The sequence below is a fragment of the Aedes aegypti genome, chromosome 3 (genome assembly GCF_002204515.2).
Source record: "Aedes aegypti strain LVP_AGWG chromosome 3, AaegL5.0 Primary Assembly, whole genome shotgun sequence".
Lineage (NCBI taxonomy): Eukaryota > Metazoa > Arthropoda > Insecta > Diptera > Culicidae > Aedes > Aedes aegypti.
This window is the reverse complement of record NC_035109.1, coordinates 81,511,615-81,531,486: the sequence shown is the minus strand read 5'-3', so window position 1 is coordinate 81,531,486 and position 19,872 is coordinate 81,511,615. Positions and strand designations below refer to the sequence as shown.

Genomic DNA, 19,872 nt, shown 5'->3' with positions numbered 1-19,872 from the left:
CAAAAAGTGTTACGAGGGGGTGGGTGGGTGTCCAAAATGGCCATTTTCGGCGTTATGAAATATGTGAATAAACCCTTATGAAATATGTGAATGAGCCTCTGTACGTGCTATAAATTCTTTTGTTCTTTTGACTTTTACCACAGACAAACAGACGTAACACTTAGAACAAATCACGATCAAAATCATAGTCATGATGAAATGTACGCCCAATGCTAAAATAACTGTGTTTGGCCGATGCGCCAACAGGTGGCGGTAGTGTCGAAACGTCGAACACGAACAAAAACGATTCGGGCGCTGTGCTTGGTGGACTGGCCACCTGCCATATATTTGAATCGGTCGTTAAAAAGGTGGTCGACTGACATCGGTGAGAGTGTGACGTCTGTTTGTCTGTGCTTTTACTGTGCGCCGTGTGTAGGTGCTGTCTCGCTTTCTCTCACAGGCACTTGAAAACAGGGCGCACAGTAAACGTCAAACGTTTTATAGCATGCATAGGCTCATGGGCCCTTAGAGTAAAATTTTCAAAGTGTAGAACTAGCCCTCGTGCGTTAAAATACACTCAAATAAAGATTTAAAAAAAAAAAAAAATAAAATTTTCAATGAACAATATGCACTAACGTCTTGGAAAAACACCCAGAACCTGGGTGTAAATATTTCAAATTGGGTAATATTTCCATATGCATTTTTGATTAGTTTGGAAAGTGTGTGCAAGTTTCGTTGAGGATAACAAAAACAATCTGTGTATGATGAGCGCATGCAAGTGTTCGTGTGTTTATATTTAATATATGTCACTAAGCTCTAATAGAGTTTTTTATCTTCATTGAACAAGCAAATTGTATTTGTGTAAACTTTACGCATATTTGGGTAGACTGATCTTAGCGTGTAACATGCGGTTCATGCGCGAACGCACTCCTTTCCATTTTCATCTTGTTTCAAACAAGAGTTTTTCCCCTTTGTTTCGCTTTCATCATTAGCGTCTCGCTCACCGGAGAACTGTCATCATCGACAAAAAGAGAAAATTCATCGCTGTCATTCTTCTTCTTGTTCGTCTGCAACCGCATCATCATCAGCAAAACGAAAAGCAGCAGACGTCAACGCTCGTGTAAAAAAAAAGGCAGAAGAAAAGAACCGCAAGCTGCTGGTGAAAATCCGAGAAAAAAGTGTCCTTTTCCGGCGATTTAATCCGGTTTGCAAGTGTAGTGCCCTACCCAGTGGTCATAGGGAGCGAAGAGAAGCGAAATGGAGCCCTACGATGTGATAATAAACCAACCAGTGGTGATCGACAATGTACGTATGAGACTTTTTCTTCCTTTGGCGGACGCGAGAAAGATGAATTTTTGGTCTGGGTGTGATTCGAACCTAAAAGGAGAAATTTCCTGGTTGCACTTCCGAATTCCGGCTGAAAAAAGAATCGCCAAGTGCCTAACGATGAATTCATTTATGGATATTTTGGAAATCGATGATTGTATGATTAGTCTCGATAAAAAGTGAGATCAGAATATGAGGTGATTGTGGGGTGAAAACAAAGTGGGTGATGGGGCAAAGAGGGCAGTAGTTGACTGACTCATGACATCACCGCAAAACGGGAAAGGCAGAAGACAAAAAGAAAAATGCTGGCATGTATTTATTGAGAGGAGTTTTGCGGTCGAGGTATTTAAAAATAATAAACATAATGTGGACCACGGTTTCGTAATCATGTTATCACTTAATAGAAAACTGAAAAACTTGTTATTAGCTGGAGCGGTTCCTAAAGTTGAGGGCATTCCTAATCCTGTGCGCTCTTACTATCTGAAACTTACTATAAAGGAGGACTATTTGTAAGCTCTTAAGATCCACCGGAAATCTATTTCAAGTCGATCTTAGAAGCTAATACATACAGTATTGGACAATAAATTTGAATTTTTTTTTAATTCTCCGTGCAAAATGATCAACTTTAGATCAAATTTCCACAGTTCTACAGATATATGTAGGTTGCAGAACCACTTGGGCACCTCCATCATTCGCATTGACATCTAAGTCCATTTGGTAAAATATCAAAAAATTTGAAAAAAAAAAGCTTCGGAAGCCAATTCCGGCCTTGGAAGAGGAAAACAAATTATTACTAACTAATTGCGAAAACGCTAAAAAATTTGCAATGCAGTTTGAAAGCGCGCATAACTCTAATTTAGGACCCACTAGTCCAATAGAAAATTAAGTTACTCAGGACTCCGAAAGCATTCTCAATCAAGAGAACGTTGCAGAAAATTCCTGAGAGACTGATTTGGAAGGAGTGATAACTATAATTAAAAAAAAAAATAAACAATCTGGTAGCCCCTGGCGATGATGGAATTTTTTACATCCTCATCAAGAATCCTCCACAGAGTAGATTATCATTCTTGATTGATATATTAAACAAATGTTTTCGGTTGGCTTATTTTCCTGACAAATGGAAAAATGCTAAGGTTATACCAATGTTAAAACCAGACAAAAATCCTTCAGAAGCTTCTAGCTATCTTCCAATCAGTTTGCTTTCCTCCTTCAGTAAACTCTTTGAAAAGGTCATTTTGAATAGAATGATGGTCCACATCAACGAGATTTCATTTTTTGCCAATGAACAGTTCGGATTCCGCTATGGGCATTCGACTACTCATCAACTTTTACGTGTAACAAATTTGATCCGTTCAAGAAATCTTAAGGCTAGGAGGACGGACCTGGTGTAGGGGTTAGAACACACGCCTCTCACGCCGAGGACCTGGGATCAAATCCCATCCCCGAGATAGTCACTAAAAATTTCAGTAGTGACGACTTCCTTCGGAAGGGGGGAAGTAAAGCCGTTTGGTCCCGAGATGAACTAGCCCAGGGCTAAAAATCTCGTTAATAAAGATAGAAAAAAATAATCTTAAGGCTATTCTACTGGTCTTGCTATTCTAGGCATAGAACAAGCATTCGAAAGTGTTTGACATGAAGGCTTGATTGTAAAATTGAAAAACTTTAATTTTCCAACATACATTGTTAGAATAATTCAAAGTTATCTGTCAAATCGTACACTTCAGGTTAATTATCAGAACTCCAGCTCTGAAAGACTTCCTGTAAGAGCTGGTGTTCCCCAAGGCAGCATTTTGGGACCAATATTATACAGTATTTTCACATCTGACTTAACTGAGTTACCTCAGGGATGTCGAAAATCCTTGTTTGCGAATGACACAGGCCTTGTCGGGCAAAAAAAAAGAACTGGCGTTCGGGGAAAAGTAACCCAATCATACTTTCATATCATTCATACAATATCATTACATTTGAATTACAATATTAGCTATATTGTTCAGATTTATTTAATTTATTCAATTAAAACGGTCCTGCTTACCGCACATGTGGATCTTCAAACTTGGTGGATTTCCAATTCGGTAGCGCTGATCCGGGCAGGAACACGTCACTGCATAAGAATGCCGATGATAGTCAGGACACTGCCGTAGAAACTCCTCCGTTGGCCTAGGCAGCATCGGATAGCGCTTCGGGCAAATGTTGAAGTAAGGCTGCTTCGGCTGGCAGTTGTTTCGTCCCCGGTAGTAATCTCGATGCTTTTGGCAGATCAAATAGAACTCGTCTATCTCCCGTAGCCGTCCTTGATCGAAAACGGTCAATTTTGCCCCTTCCTTGGGTAGGACCTGGCCTATCTGCCGGCGAACTCTTTCGCGACTAAATAGCGCCATAATAACTGATGTATTTCTTTTCTCTTTTATTCTTGCAGGGTTCCGGTATGATCAAAGCTGGATTCGCCGGAGATCACATTCCAAAGTGTCGGTTTCCGAATTAGTAAGTGTCAAACTCTGAACGATGCTCACGGCATGCTGATTTAACTTTTCACAACCGAATTTTCGTGATCACAATGTTAAGCCAAATTTCAATGAAATTTTGACGCAACACCACAAAACTATTCAAGATAGTAGAATTGTTCTGGGAAGTACGATTGGTTCCGGGTTTATACGGATGGCCGAAGGTCATTTGAGACATTATTATTATGCACGGATCAAACAAAACTACAGTGCACTATGGTCCAGGAATCAGTTTTACGCGGAAAGATGCATTTTGAGCTTTAGAATGAAACATTAGACAAACTCGGTCTTCTACAAAGTTGTTTGTATTAGTTAAGCCCTTTGTTTGGTGTTATTGAACATTAGGGTGGACCACATTTTCATATAAATTGTGTAACTAACTTTCTTATTTGTAGAAATTATATTATACATGCTTCAGCAAAGTTATAGACCATTCAATTTCAAGCAACTTTGCCAAAAAAAGTTTTTTTGTATCTCTTAAATTGACCGATTTAGAGCTTTTTTCCTGCAGTGACATAGGGTGGTCCGAACAAAACAGGTTTTCTGGCTCTAGAGTTCTCAATTCAAAATTCTCATCAAAGTAGTCTATGAAACACTTTTAGAGCTTTAAAAAATGCGTAATTTAGTGAGTGAAGAAACTCGCTATCTCCTTCCGTTTAGGAGTTATTGCTGTTTTTCTCTTAAAAACATGCCTACTTTGATTGTGAATATCTCTGATTGGGGCAAACATAAAAAATATCTTTTGACGGCATTCAAATGACAAAATAAAATTGTATATTATATCAAAAAATTACAGATGTGTTATTTTTGTAACTCTAATAAAACGTCTTGAAAATCAAATATTTTTTATCACAAAAACTTAAATAACTTTTGAACTAAAATAGATATCAACAATCTTTTTGCATGAAAATTTGCGTTTTGTTAAGTTCTTAAAGTCGTTCATAGACGACTTTGACGAGAAACTAATATTAAAAAAAACTAGAGTTGAAAAACTTATTTTTATTGGACCACCCTGCGATGATTAGGAAAAAATGCTCTAGTTTGTCCAATTTTTGAGCTACAGAAAAACTTTTTTGGCAAAGTTGATCAATATTTCAAGCTCTACCGCTTTGTCTAAGAGCATATACCAGTATTTTTGCAAATAAAAAAGTTGATTAAGGTACCGTGGGGCAAGTGGGTAATGGAATTCGTATAGTTGAGATTCTTCCAATTCTAGAGACTTTAAATTGAAACAAATGAGGTTGTGTATATTTTTTAGCTTGACTCCCACTATATATAAGCAGCATGCTGAAATTGATTTTTATGAAAACTTGAAGAAAAAAATACAGAAAAAGTTTTTGAAAAATGTCTCCTTACTTTTCACTTGCCCCAAAAGTGGGGCAAGTGAAAAGTTTACCGTTTTGAACAATACATTCAAAAACAAACAGTTATATTCACGATTTCTATTAGCTTTAACACTTGTTAAGGCTTCCCAATGAACAATAACATTAGTAACATTTAAACAAAGAAAATGTTATTCTTTTCACTTCAATTTTCTACTGTTCAGTTATGTTAGTTGAAATGATTCGACAACATTATAACTGCAACATTTCCAATGTTAGTTCTTACATTATAGGACAGCAATTGCATTTCTGCTCTGTAGAATTTCCACCGCTCGTTATTTGTTTTTGAGAATGTCGGATATGACGTCGGATAACTCTTCGGGAGAAATCAAACGGAATCCTTCAATAACGTGTTTAGGGTCTTTTTTATGTGGATAGACCAATACCCCATTTTTATGTTTTGAACTAGCTTTACATAGACATTCCACGAGATTTCCATGTGTTCTCTAATATTGCAACTCTCCAGTCAACGTATTCCTTTTAATTGGTTGCCCGAAGTAGACATATTGATATTGTAATGTTTGGCAACATCTTTAAGAGAAGTTCCATGATTTCTAATAGCTTTTAACGCTTGAGTATAGTGTTTCTTGAATTATCAGCACGTTCTGTTTTTCTATGGTAATTGCGAACCATGTTTACTTATGGCTACTTAAAGAGAAAACGCAATTTCAATCTCTAATGATAAACTTTTCACTTGCCCCACCTAATAAGAAAATTGACGGTGTTTGAATTTAGTTATTTTTAGGTCTACGTCGAATTAATTCTAAAACTTTTTTTATTACAGTTTGAAACTGTCACAGAGGACAACTAAGAAGTGGTACAGTAAATTATTATCCGCAACTTTTTTCGACTGGAAATATTAAAATGAGATTGTACGCCGCCAACTTGTTACGGAGTAACAGTTGACAGGTTAACAATTTTTCACTCTATTATGCAATAATGGCTGAAAAATCTCAGAAATCTCTTACCTATCGTAATGTTCTCAATGACCTCAAAGGTTTACGCATGAGTTTAAAACGTTAATTCACATATTCAGTAAAATATATCAATTGTTTTCACTTACCCCATTTACCCACTTGCCCCGCGGTACCTTATATGATATGTGTGATATTGTGGACCACCCTAATTTCAAATGACACAGTATGAAAGCTTACATTTTTAGAAATAATTTTGTAGAAGGTCATTTTTGTCTAAAATTTCATTTTCATGCTCAAAATGCAAAATAATAAAGAAATACATTCTATGAAAATCTTCAAAATAGTTTTAGAGCCCTATCTTTCTAATTTCAGATTTCTCGTCAAAGCGGTCTATGAACGACTTTAAGAACTTAACAAACGCAAATTTTCATGCAAAAATATTGATGATATCTATTTTAGTTCAAAAGTTATTAAAGTTTTTCTGCTTAAAATTCTTTGTTTTTCAAGGCATTTTATTAGAGTTACAAAAATAACACATCTGTAATTTTTTGATATAATATAGGCAAATTTAATGCGCCACCAGCATAGAGGTCGCTAGGTAAGAAGGAGAGAAATGTCATTGAAAATGTTTGTTTACGTCCAAAATTCAATTTTTCGACCCAGAAATTAGCTCATAATCAATTGATTATTAAACTATTTTCCATTGGCATAATCATTTTGACCCTTTATTCTTGCGATACGCATGATTTCACAACAAATTTAGCCACAAACAAAGAATCCGGATGTTTATAACCTATGTAGCCAAACACCAATTTTCCAATTTTATCCCACAAATCGTACATGAGCACTGACCGGATCTGTACATCTTGGAAGGAAAAAAAGTTTATCATGTTTTTCAATGCTCTCTGATCGTCTACAACATAACTATTTCGAGAAAAAGTGTAATATGTGTGCTCCTTCCTATGCTGCACACGGTGCGTTTTCAACCCAACCTCTTTTATGACGGTTCTCCTACTAGGCACCAGATGTCGAAGTAATCGTTCAGCTTTGAAAATATTAGCCTATACAATTTTATTTTGTCTTTTGAATGCCGTCAAAAGATATTTTTTATGTTTGCCCCAATCAGAGATATTCACAATCAAAGTAGGCATGTTTTGAAGAGAAAAACAACAATAACTCCTAAACGGAAGGAGATAGCGAGTTTCTTCACTCACTAAATTATGCATTTTTTAAAGCTCTAAAATTGTTTCATAGACTTTCAATTTAAGGTCAATTTAAGAGATACAAAAAAACTTTTTTTGGCAAAGTTGCTTGAAATTGAAAGGTCTATAACTTTGCTGAAGCATGTATAATATAATTTCTTCAAATAAGGAAGTTAGTTACACAATTTCTATGAAAATGTGGTCCACCCTAATTTTCAATAACACCAAACAAAGGGCTTAACTAATACAAACAACTTTGTAGAAGACCGTTTTTGTCCAAATTTTCATTCTAAAGCTCAAAATGCATCTTTCCGCGTAAAACTGATTCCTGGACCACTGTGCAGTGTTTGTAACTGAAACATAAATCATTAATATATTTCGCTTTCAACTATTATGGCCAGTTCCGGATTTTTTGGAACCGATTTCTGGGGCTTCAATTGGAGATCAAAATTGATCATTTACAAGTAGTTCCGAGATGTTCTGGAACTGATTCCGAGACCCGGGAAAAGTATATCAATGCGATGATTGCAGACCATCCCGAGGAGAAGAAAGTTGGAGTTAAATTTCAAGCTGAGGTTTTCTATACCAGATAATTTACAATACTTAATACGTGAATGAGGTGTAAAAGAGCTCTGCATAAGAGGTCAAATACATCAAAAAATATTCGTTAATTAAATTAAATTAAATTTTTGAATAGTAGTTCAATACCTTCAGCAGTCCTCAACAGCTTTCGAAGACACCAAACAGATATTTTTAATTGTTCTGAACAATATTTTGAATACCATAATAACCAACCAATAAGGCTGTGAACCGTTTCACCAGTTCGTTTAACTATTAGTTAAAATTTGACATTTCGATAGTTATTTTCCCCTCAAATGGTTAAAATGAACATCGCAGTCGACCCATTTTAGCTTTGACAGTCGAGTAGTTATTTCAGAACAAAGTTGACAGATGGTTAGTTATTCTCAAATTCACGGGAGCAAAAAATAACTTTCGAACTGTCAAGTTTAACCATGCTCCAGAGCAGGGTTATTTCTAACCGGAGGGGAAATAACTATCGAGCTGTCAAATTTTAACTAAAAGTTAAACGATCTGGTGAAACGGTTCATAGCCTAAGAACGACTAAACAATACCGAATTATGGTATGATACCACAGATGCACAGATAGTATGTTATGATCCGAGAGTATATTATGATGCATATTCTATGCAACATTGGGACATTTACAAGTACTTCCAGAATGTAACCCTTTTCCCGGTGCTTTTGGACTAAATTCCGATTATTTTCGACTAGAGTTTATAATTGCGACGTCTTCTACTTTCTCCATGCATAAACAAATATGGAAATAATAATTTTTGGGTGAAATAAGGCCAGTGACCGGGATTCGAAGCGTCCGGGCAATTGGAATGAACACGGTATTGAAGTATCGAATAATATGGTTTGCAATCATCGAATTGATCAGATAGATCTTCAGGGTTCTGGAATTGGCTTCAAAACATACCGGCAGTGTTTTTGAAAATGACCTTAGGTAGCATTGATGTGTCGCATGATATGGACTACAATCATTGGATATACATTCTTTTTTGTCGTTCCCAAATCATCTCAAAAACATCCAGAAGAAACTTGTAATTGGTCAAAGTAACTATTTTTAATGAAAGGCTTCTCAAGTTTCATAAAAATGCTCTCAAAGACAAAGTTTTTCCTTCTCCTTGAAAGCTGGAGGCTCCAGAGATACCTTCAAAGATTCTTAGACGATTATTTTACAGGTTCTTCCGAATTTCCCTTACTTTCCTTTAGAAAATGTTTCAAGAATTCTTATCTGGAGTTTTCTAGAAAATCAAAAAAGTAGATTGGAGGACGCGTATTTGGACTACCACTTGTAGCCTTCTTTAATAGATACGAGTAACTGAAACTCAAGAGAGATTCGGCTGGTGCAGTTTTTGAAAAAAAGTGTCTATAGCGAAAATAAGTCGGTTTATTCTGCACGCTGGGAAGTGTTTCGTTAAAGCAGAAGGTGCAGATGCATCGAGGCAGAACCTCGTATTTCGGAGAGCACGGATCTGAAGAGCCGGATAGCGGATCGGGCTGAGGGCTTGATCGATTGATCACTCGCTGGTGCTGCACGATCAATTAAGTTTTCAGCCGCTGTCTGGTTCTCTAGACTTGTGCTCTTGAAAGTTTGAGTTTTGGTTCTCCACCAAAAAAATCGTTTTTTTCTTTGCGTCGACGCCGAAGTTTTTTTTATCGTTTGAGTTTACACGCCTTCTGTGTGCAATCGAGGTCAGGTTTTCGCGTCGCCGGGGTGATATTTTGCTTTTGTGAACACGCTGATTATAGTAGCTTACAGCTGCTCAATCGAGGAAGGATGGTCAATTTGGTGAGCTCGTTTCATGTTTTTATTTTAAATGTACACTATAGCTTAGCTTAGCTTAGCTTAGACTGACTACTAGAGTGATGCAAATTTTGAAATGTTGGCTCTCCTATGTTAAAACGATTTATATTAATGTAAATATCATCCTCCCAAAGTTTGAAATGATTCCGAAGAAATTTGACTGTGCACAAGCCATTTGAAGTTTATATAGAAATTGCGATGGAAAACGCCAACTTTTTGTGTTCAGTCCTCTATCTTTTCGACATAATATTTTATGGAAAAGTGAACAACCTCTGCTCATGTGAAATCCTTTCAGCTACAACTTTGCTCAAGACCATATTTTGATAGGACTTAAGGATAAATTGCTATTCTTAATCAAAACTGGGTTTGAATTCTGCATGCTTAACAAACTGCTCGGCAGGCAACAGTGGTGCTCCTGGTGGGTAGAATAGATCAAAGTAATCCAGGCTACTATGTTCTACAGCAAAACAGCAGTGTTGCTCTGAAAGTAACTGAATGATCATTTCAGCATGAATTAGACTTTGTTATCACTAATAACAAATTATCCTTACGTCCCATCAAAATGTGGTCTTCGGCAAAGTTGTAGCTAGGAAGATTTCACATGGGTGGAGTTTGTTCACTTTCCCATAAATTATGAGTACGAGCAGTTAGAGGACTGAACACAAAAGGTTTGTCTTTTCCATAGTAATTTCCATAGAAACTTCAAATAGCCTGTGCACAACCAATTCTCTTCCAAATCACTTCAAATTTTGGGAGAATGATTTTCATTATAATTGACACCGTTTAAGCATAGGGGAGCAAAAACTTCAAAATTTGCATCAGTCTACTGACTATACATATCAATGGTTGCTATTCCGTGATTGACCGAAGTCAGTGAAAATGCACAAAGAATCAACTAGAAGTTCGGCTGGGATTGGCCATAATCTTCTTCAGTGTGCATAATTCAGTGCCTCTATTTATACAGGGTCAATAACGGCGCCGGCCACGTCCTTGCAGTCAGGTGGGATTGGGGGAAGGAATGTTAGTGTGTAACCTTTGCTATTTGGAGACCGTGTTTGCCTCTGGATCTCCACGAAGGTTACTGGGAGGGATGTTTGTTAATGGGAAGGATCGTTGGGTCACAGGATTCACTTTGATAAGCGATTAGACCTTGATAAATAATTATTTGTGAGATATAAACATGCTTATATGTAAATATAATATTTTCATTTGATATGAACAATTTCTATGCAGAGGGAAATTATGCCGACACTTGAGGTGACGAACCATTCAAAGTTTGTTGAACAAATACAGCATGTGTTATTATATTTTACTTATTTGAAAAGAAACAAAAAAAAACGATTGGCTGGAACATCATAGAACACTCTTATTCTTATGCCGACATTTACAGTAGCGAACCATTCAAAGTTTGTTGACTAAAGTAAACCTTTCGTAAGTCTACACTTGTAGTGTCGAACAATTCAAAGTTTTATTTTAATTACAAAAATAAAAGTAAAAAGAAAGAGGTGTTTTGAAAAAAAAGTTAAACATGAATAATTCATGAATCAGAGTTTATGTCGACACTCACAGTGACGAACCATTCATAGTTTGTTGAAAAATCATATTTACGTCTAACCGTTGTGACGATTAAATGTGCAGTCATACATATTTTATAGATTAGAAAGAGCTCACCAATTGATCCTTCATCCTTGATTGACCAGCCACAATCCACTTTCAGCTTCACTCGTTTGCTCGGCTATATAAAAGCACTCAGAAAAAATAGGCGCGCGACACTAGAGGGAAAAAAACTCACGACTGTTCGGGCTTTCTTGACGTACTTCCCAGAATCAAGCGTCAAGGTCGAAGGATCAAATTAGTTCGAACGCGGCACTTTATCACTTTACTCGACCGACGCGCGACATGTTTGATCCTGCCCTCATCGCCCGCTCCCACAGGAGCAAGCGTCAAGGTGGAAGCATCAAACACAACTCTTTATTTTAAATGTACACTATATTACGAAAAGTATTTTTATCATGACAACGTTGGAAATGTTACTTTAGCCCTGTCCTTTGGTTCAGAAAGGGGTATGGGCGCGTTCTGCCAACTCGGTCGAGGCAGATTTCTTGTGTGAACAAGTTGCAACATGGACGTTCTAAAGTGCCAGAATGAAGTGTTGTGCTTGTGGGGAGCACTTGAAGATGGGATGGAAGGTCATTACTTCGCGTTCGTGCTTTACTCCTGCTTATCTTTAAAATTATATACAATAACCGACCCTAAGTTTAACTATCTAAATTAACAGTTGCAAATACAATAATCGTTCTGAGCTTACTAACATGTCGTCGCGTTAATTTTATCATAATGATCTTTTATCTACATCCGTCGAACCATTCTGAATGGCCGTTGTGAGAATATCACCAAGAACTTCTCACATGCAATAAAGCTGAATTGTCCTACATTGAAACATTGAGGTTTTCGCTTTTTTGGATTCATTTTATGTTGTTCGTCATCAGTATTGCTGAGATGTCCACAATGCCGCACATGGCGTACAGTGATCATTGCCATGGAGTTTCTCGTAAGCTGCATGGGGATTGTTATCATGGGAATCCAAAGAGCGAATTTTGTATGATTTCATTGTAGGCCAATACAGCAATAAAGCATGTAACAATCACTAACATTTCTTCTCTCTTTATCATTGTTTTCATATCTAACCCGCCATTACAACGAGGAAAAATCTATCGGAGAGGAAAGACATGCAGCGTATTGGCCGAGAAAAGATAAGTATCATGTTTTTGTAAATATTCTTATTACTGATTGCAAGATGAATCAGATTAACTAAATTTTTAACTAATAACAAACTTGTTCCACAGAGCTATTTACAAAATACCACCCAAAATCCCTCCTTTCCCATATCCTTAGGCAAAACACTTCACTACCGCTATATGTATGACTGATTCATGTTCTTTTGACCTTGCATCATTCATACGTGTATTGGAAGTCAAGAGTAGAAGCAAAACTTAAAGAACCTTCTGGTCAAAGATGTTGCGTTGCCTACTTCCCAAACTCCAAAATTCCCTCGGTGTATTATGGACGGTGTGAGTTTTCAAACTTATGCTGGAGACTTGGCCCCTGACCCCCTTGTACATCAATAAAATAAAATAAAAAAAAGACAACGGTGGAAATGTTACATAAATTAATTGATTCATCAAAATATGAACAGTTTGCCATCGTTGATGTCGACTTAGACTCTTGCACATTAACATTAAAAACTCCGTACTAATTTTCCTGATTTTAATCATTATATACAATTACCTTTGAATTGTTTGACGCATTACTTACCATATGTTCACGTTATCTTTAGGGAACTGAGAGGTGATTTTTTTAAATGAGATTGCATGAATCGCATCACTTACCAAGGTGAATCCTGATTATGCAGCTATGATGCCTCCCCACTAACAAAACTCCTTTTCGTGACAACCATGGAGATGCAGAGGTGATCTCGGTCTTTAGTAACAATGGATGGCACACTAATATTTCTTCTGTTCCCCGATGCTGGTAAGGACGCGGCATGCGCCGTTATCGACTTTTTACTTTTTTGGAGTTCTACATCTCTTTATTCCTTGTGCATCTTTGATAATTAACGGAGCAGCATCTACGAAGTGTACGGTCATTAATGCTTATGATGCTATGCTTAGATACGAGTGACTGACACTCAAGAAGGCTTCAAGTGGTAGTGGAAATACGCGTATCTGTCAAAGATAAGTAATTAGGGCGGAACTAAAAGGTGTAAGGTACTCCTATATAAGAGTGAAGTTTTCTTCTAGAACACTTTCAGGAACTCATCCAGTGATCTCTCTAGCAATATTTCTGAAAAATTCTACACCAAAAATACCTCCATTAATTTCTCAGAATGCTCAGTGGATTGTCTACAGTATTTTCTACAAGAAATTGTTCAGTCCTACAACGCTATTACCTCTAGTAATTCATACAGGAAATACTCTGATAAATTTCCCAGCTATTAGGGTGCCAGTACCAATGGTTGTAATGTGCCAGTAGATTAAACTATGGAACAAAACGTACATTTTTCGATAAAAACGACATGTGCTATTTTTGGCGGATAGATCGCCCCTAGTTTAGTTTGCCAAATTTCAGCTTTTTATTTTATCAAAAAGTCATATAAATAATTAAGTTTTCACAAAACAATTGCTCCCTTGCACCAATAGTTGCTGTCGTGTTCCAGTAGTGGATCAACAGATGGAAGCAGTTTTTAAAATGGATTTATAAAAATGAAGAAAAGTCCCAGAGATGATCTTTATGCTTCATTAGAAAGATATAAGTTGCTGTTCGGAGGGAAAAATGTTAAACCTATGTTAAAATTTACCATTTTATTTAAAATTACTTGTATCATTCCCGAACGTCTACCACTGGAACACTAGCGCAACTACTGAAACACGTGTACCAATAGTGGCTCAAGCGATTTTATGTTAAAAAATAATTTCATCACTCTTTTTATACTTTTCCCATATAGTAGAGGTTGAAATCTTTCTGTTGACGCCAAAAGATCTCTGTTAAGGCTTTTCGTTATCTTGTTATGATTTTTATAGGATAGGTAGTCCACTAATGGCTCCGGCACCCTATCTCAGGATTTCCTGCGATTTTTGTTCTGTCAATTTCTCCTGTTTGTGCAGGAGTTCTTCCAACAAGAAAATAAACAAGGGTTTATTCCATATTTTTCGAAGAAATTAGCTCTTTCACGTATTCTAACGTGTTAACACTCAGTTAATAACTGTGATAGTGCTCTTAGAACACTACGCTGAGTAGCAGGCTCTGTCCCAGTGGGGACGTTAATGCCAAGTGAAAGGAGACGTATTCTAACGCTCTGAGCAGAATATCAATAAAACTAATCAAAAAAAAAATAGATTAGTGTATTGTATTGCGTGGTGGTATCGTGTAGTTATTTGAAGACGTTTTCCTCAAAACGTCTTTTCGAGTTAAGATTAAACCAATAACTGACAATATTTTTTTCTTGGTTTCCATATTGATATTTCTCTAAGCCTGCTTATCAACTCAATTACTCTTTATTACTTCCTTACATTTCGTGCGGTAGATAACCGAGCGACAACTAGAAGGTTAAGTGTTTTTCGAGGAAATCCATCAAGAATCCATGCAGGATGCAGATTTTTTAGTTATTATTTTAATCATCCTAATAGAAATTTCTGAAAGAGTTTTCATCCACAGTTTCTTCCCGAAATTGCTTAAAAATTCCGTCAGGGAATTCAAGGAAACCTATAAGAACTATTATGGAACGTTTTCAATGAATTCCTCATTAAGTGTTATACGGACATTTTTCTAAGAATTTCCCTAGAATGTAATTCATGAATTTCTCCTGAAGTATTTTCAAACATTCTTCTAGTAATTTCTGTAGTAAAGTCTGCATCGTTCCCCGGATTTTCTGAAATTTCACCTGGAATAATTCTTAGATAAATACTTTGCAGGAATCTTAGGAGGAATTTCTGGGATATTCCTGGAGGTATTCTGGCTGAAATCTTAGAAAAATCTAAAGCGAAAATTTGGTAAGAATTGGTAAGTCATACAAAGTGTTATCTCTGTAATTTGTGAGCAATTTTTGAAGAAAAAAATGAAAAGGAATCGGAAATGAATATTGAAGACAATCCTGGAAGAATCGATAAAATAATCAATGGTTGAATTCATGAAAGACTTATTACTTCCTTGAGAAATTCCTGAAGGATCTTTGGAGGATTTACTGAAGAAATTCCGGACGAATTAGTTTTGGGATCATCCTTGGATAAAATCCAGATTACACTCTTGTAGGTATCATGAACTAAATTCTTGAAGGATTTTTTTATAAAGTCTGTAATAAATCGCTATATGAACTTCTGAAGAAATGTACGGAGTAATCTCCTAAGGAAACTAAGAACAAAAGTCTGAATTGATTTCTAATAAAATTCTTGAAACAAATTATGAAAAAAATCATATAGTAATGCGAGCATGTAATTCTTGTCGTAATTTCACCATGAATTCCCAGAAACTGTTACAAATATCATTGAAGAAATGTCTAGTCAAATATTTAATTAGAAAAATCTTCTTATTTTTATATCCTGTTTGATCTCTTTTTGGCTTCTGTTTGTTCTCTTTTCGGCTTTTAGGTTCAGATCTGGTTTCTTTTTGATCTTTTTTTTCAATCATGAGGTATCTAAAGATCCTATTTTTGAGACACTAGTAGCTGGTAGCGTCTGACCAGCCCTGAATCCGGAACCGATCGTCCGACTTGGCTTCCCAGTACATCTAATGAAACTTGAGTAGTCTTATGGTGTTGTGTTAATTTCATAGAAATCGGCTGAAAATTGTTGAAATTAAAGCCAGAAGGTCACGAAAATTTGGTTGTGAAATATAACTCTGAGGCACAATGGCTAATTCGATCTTTCTTTCCATAGCATTGGCAGACCGAAGCATGTGCGGGTCATGGCCGGTGCCCTCGAGGGGGATCTCTTCGTAGGACCCAAGGCCGAGGACTACCGCGGTCTGCTGAGCATCCGTTACCCGATGGAGCACGGTATCGTCACCGATTGGAACGATATGGAGAAAATTTGGACGTACATCTACAGCAAAGATGAGCTATCCACATTTGCCGAGGAGCATCCGGTGCTGCTAACGGAGGCTCCCCTTAATCCGAGGAAAAACCGCGAAAAGGCTGCAGAGATCTTCTTTGAAACGCTGGGAGTGCCAGCGTTGTTCGTCTCGATGCAGGCCGTACTCAGTCTGTATGCAACGGGTCGCGTGACCGGAGTCGTGCTGGATGCCGGCGATGGAGTGACCCATGCCGTTCCCATCTACGAAGGTTTCGCCATGCCACACAGCATTATGCGCGTGGACATTGCCGGACGGGACGTTACCCGGTACCTCCGGACGCTCATCCGCAAGGAGGGTTTCAACTTCCGCACAACGGCCGAGTTCGAGATCTTACGATCGATCAAGGAAAAGGTCTGCTATCTGCCAACAGTGCCGCAGAAGGAGGAAACCGTTGACGCAGAGAAAGTGAAGTACACCCTTCCGGACGGAAATATTCTGGAGATTGGTCCGGCGCGGTATCGAGCCCCGGAGGTACTGTTCCGGCCGCACATGCTCGGCGAGGAGTGCGAAGGTATTCACGAAGTGCTGATGTACTCGATCCAAAAGTCGGACATGGACTTGCGTAAGATGCTGTACCAGAACATTGTCCTGTCCGGAGGATCGACACTGTTCAAGGGATTCGGCGATCGGTTACTGTCGGAGATTAGGAAACACGTGGCCAAGGATATGAAGATCAGGGTGAGTTATATCTGTTGACGAATTTTGCTTCCTTATTGTTGTCATTTCATAATTTCAATTCTTCATTCATTCGCATATACCACAGTTCTACAGCGGGAAATATGTCGTAAAGTGCAAAGTTTATAAGAAAAGCTTGAAACCAAAAGTATTTGCAACATATTAGAAACTCATTTTTTCATGAGACTTTGAACTAAAACGTAATAGAACAATTGTCAAAATATAATAAATTCAGTGTTAAATTTTCTCCAGAATAAGTCAGTAGGGTACATAGTATACTGCCACCCGACAAAATTGTTTCTATTGCAAATACAGATTTGAAAAATTAAGGAAGAGATAGAACTTTTGTAAATGTTCCCAAGTCACACGGGTCTTACATAAGCTTTGATATTTCCAATACATTAGTCATATTGAGATTGATTTCGTTAAAGTGAACTAATTAAAATTTTTGAGAAAGTAAACTGACGTTCAGTTTTGTCGCTACATGTGATTCTCTTCAAGAAGCTTGGGAAGTAGTTTACAAATTATCTGTTGTTGTTGTTGTTGTTGAATAACACTTGATACACAACTACAAAAGCCAAATTTCTTTTGCAGATCGCGGCCCCTCAGGAACGAATCTACTCCACCTGGATGGGTGGCTCAATTCTGGCATCGCTTGACACGTTCAAGAAGATGTGGGTTTCCAAGCAAGAGTACGAAGACGACGGGCAGCGAGCAATTCACCGAAAGACATTCTAAGCTGCTGGTGTGACCGAACACTAATTGTAGCGATACAGCTTTCATACACGAACACACACATACAAACTCACACCTACACATACGCATACAACACGTACTAGGCTCACCATCGTCAGCCACACAAACAACGCTCAGGCCGTGCTTCGATGATCTGAACACTGTTCAGGAAGTCGTATTGGCACACTCACTGCGAGGTAAGTCTATGCTTCTTTACTTTCTGGCAAAGTTGTTCTGTGAGAGCTGTGTTGTGAATGGAGAAGAAATCCAGGTATGCGGAACTAATGCGAAGTGTTCAATCAATGAAAGCAAATTCATTCTTCAACGTTCGACTTCGAATAAGTTACGAATTATACAATCGCTATGTGAGATTTGTTCAGACAGTTTAGCTTAGACAGTGGGAACGCTTTGAGGGAAGGCTTTCCGATGCGTTAGGGACCCGAATCTAATTATAATCTATTTAGGATTACAATGTGATTGGCACTACGTGTGGGCAGTACTATTTATTGTTATCAGCTGTTTTGGTTCATTTGGGAACACGGCAGCTAGGATATATTTTGAAAATATGATTTCTAGTTCAACATAATATTTTCTAACATTTTTATTTCCGCTTAGGTGGTGAACTGAATTAGCAAATAATTCATTCTACAATATTTGATTAAAACGTTGCACAACAATTGATACACATTATTTTCTTAATCGACGTTCTTTCTCTGCATATAATGAAACTAGTTTAGTAATCCATTCCAGAAACGTTGTCTTCTCTGTGTCTGTGTTCCAACATTTTAGTTCCCTAAATCAAAATTATCTTCGAGTTTTTATTACCCAGCTTCTTAAATGCAGCTGTAGTTTGCTACCCAAAAATCATGTTTTAGACTCTTAACTTGTTTCTTCAAATTTGTATCGCTTCTTTGTCTAAGACTATCTAGTTATAATTTGATTATTTATATGCTTAACAACAAAAAAGCAAGAACGCGAAAAACTATGAAGTTAATTTAATCCATGTGGAGTAATAGATATTATGTAAAGAAATTGAGTTGCGATTAGTGCGAACGATTTGAAATAGGGTACCAATCAAGTAACTGGCGGAGATACATGATTAGTGACTAGAGGAGGAATTATCTGCTGTGGGCGTGAGAGAAATATATATCAAAAAAGTGAAACTAACCGAAAATGTGCGGCGAGCTGTTTCAGTCGAGGTAGGATGAAAGAACCGCCCTTATTCAGCGTTGTTCCAGCTCCTCGGTAAGTATGTTTATGACAAAATATATCGTACAGGGTGTCCGCAAATTATCCGTACAAACTTTGAAGGCATGGCTCTATACAATGAAGCATAATAAATGCAATGTTCTTGCATGGTTTCAAATATTGGCTTATTATATTTTTAAGAAGTGAGTTTGACAAATTTCTGATTTCAAATAATTGCAAAACCAATCCAAATATATTGAGGTATCTTAAAGGGAGCTGTTTTTCGAGCTTTATGACGGAAGAGAAATGCCCATAGGACTCACTAGATTTGAACCGTACAATTTTATATTTTCAGTCTAACTTGAAGCCACTAACCTGTAGATTACTTCAAATAATAATAGGACATTTGGATTCATCTCTGCTAGGTTTTAGGGATAACACATCTCCAGTATGACTAGCGGCCCTCAGAAAAAAAGTCTCCAAAAAATTTAAATTTGACTATCTCAGTAACAAGCAATCATTTCGAAAAATTTTAAAGTTGTATTTTGTGTTAACATATAGATGTATTATAAAAAATACATGGACAATGATTTTTCATTATTTTCAACGCGAGATCATCTTTCCAATATTTTGCTGTTCGGATAATTTGCGGACACCCTGTACAGTGCAGTACATCGCGTCCTTTTCAGCCTTATTACACATTTCCCACGATCTTACATGTTTTATGGTCGATAGGTTCACGACTAGAATGCAGTGTTTGGATTCTGATCCGAATAAGCCCATCGAACCATATTCGGAGAGTGTAACAGTTCGCGAACCATAACAGTTCTGTCTTGTTTACGTTCATGGCTCGTTATCTTCCACGAACGATAAATGTCATGCTTGTTGTATGAATGCAGGCAGATAAATGGAATGAAATTATGGCTCGTGTGTCAATGAGCCTATGCA

The 19,872-nt window shown here is 37.2% G+C and overlaps 1 protein-coding gene across 1 annotated transcript; it reads left to right on the top strand.

The window, feature by feature from the left end:
* The first annotated feature begins 1,046 nt into the window (after positions 1-1,046).
* On the top strand, positions 1,047-18,910 carry LOC5577991 (actin-related protein 1). The gene is made up of 4 exons (XM_001656679.2): positions 1,047-1,284; positions 3,722-3,786; positions 16,131-17,004; positions 17,596-18,910. The coding sequence occupies exons 1-4, from the start codon at positions 1,237-1,239 to the stop codon at positions 17,737-17,739; spliced, it is 1,131 nt and encodes a 376-aa protein (XP_001656729.1). The 5' UTR covers positions 1,047-1,236; the 3' UTR covers positions 17,740-18,910.
* The last annotated feature ends 962 nt before the right edge of the window (positions 18,911-19,872 follow it).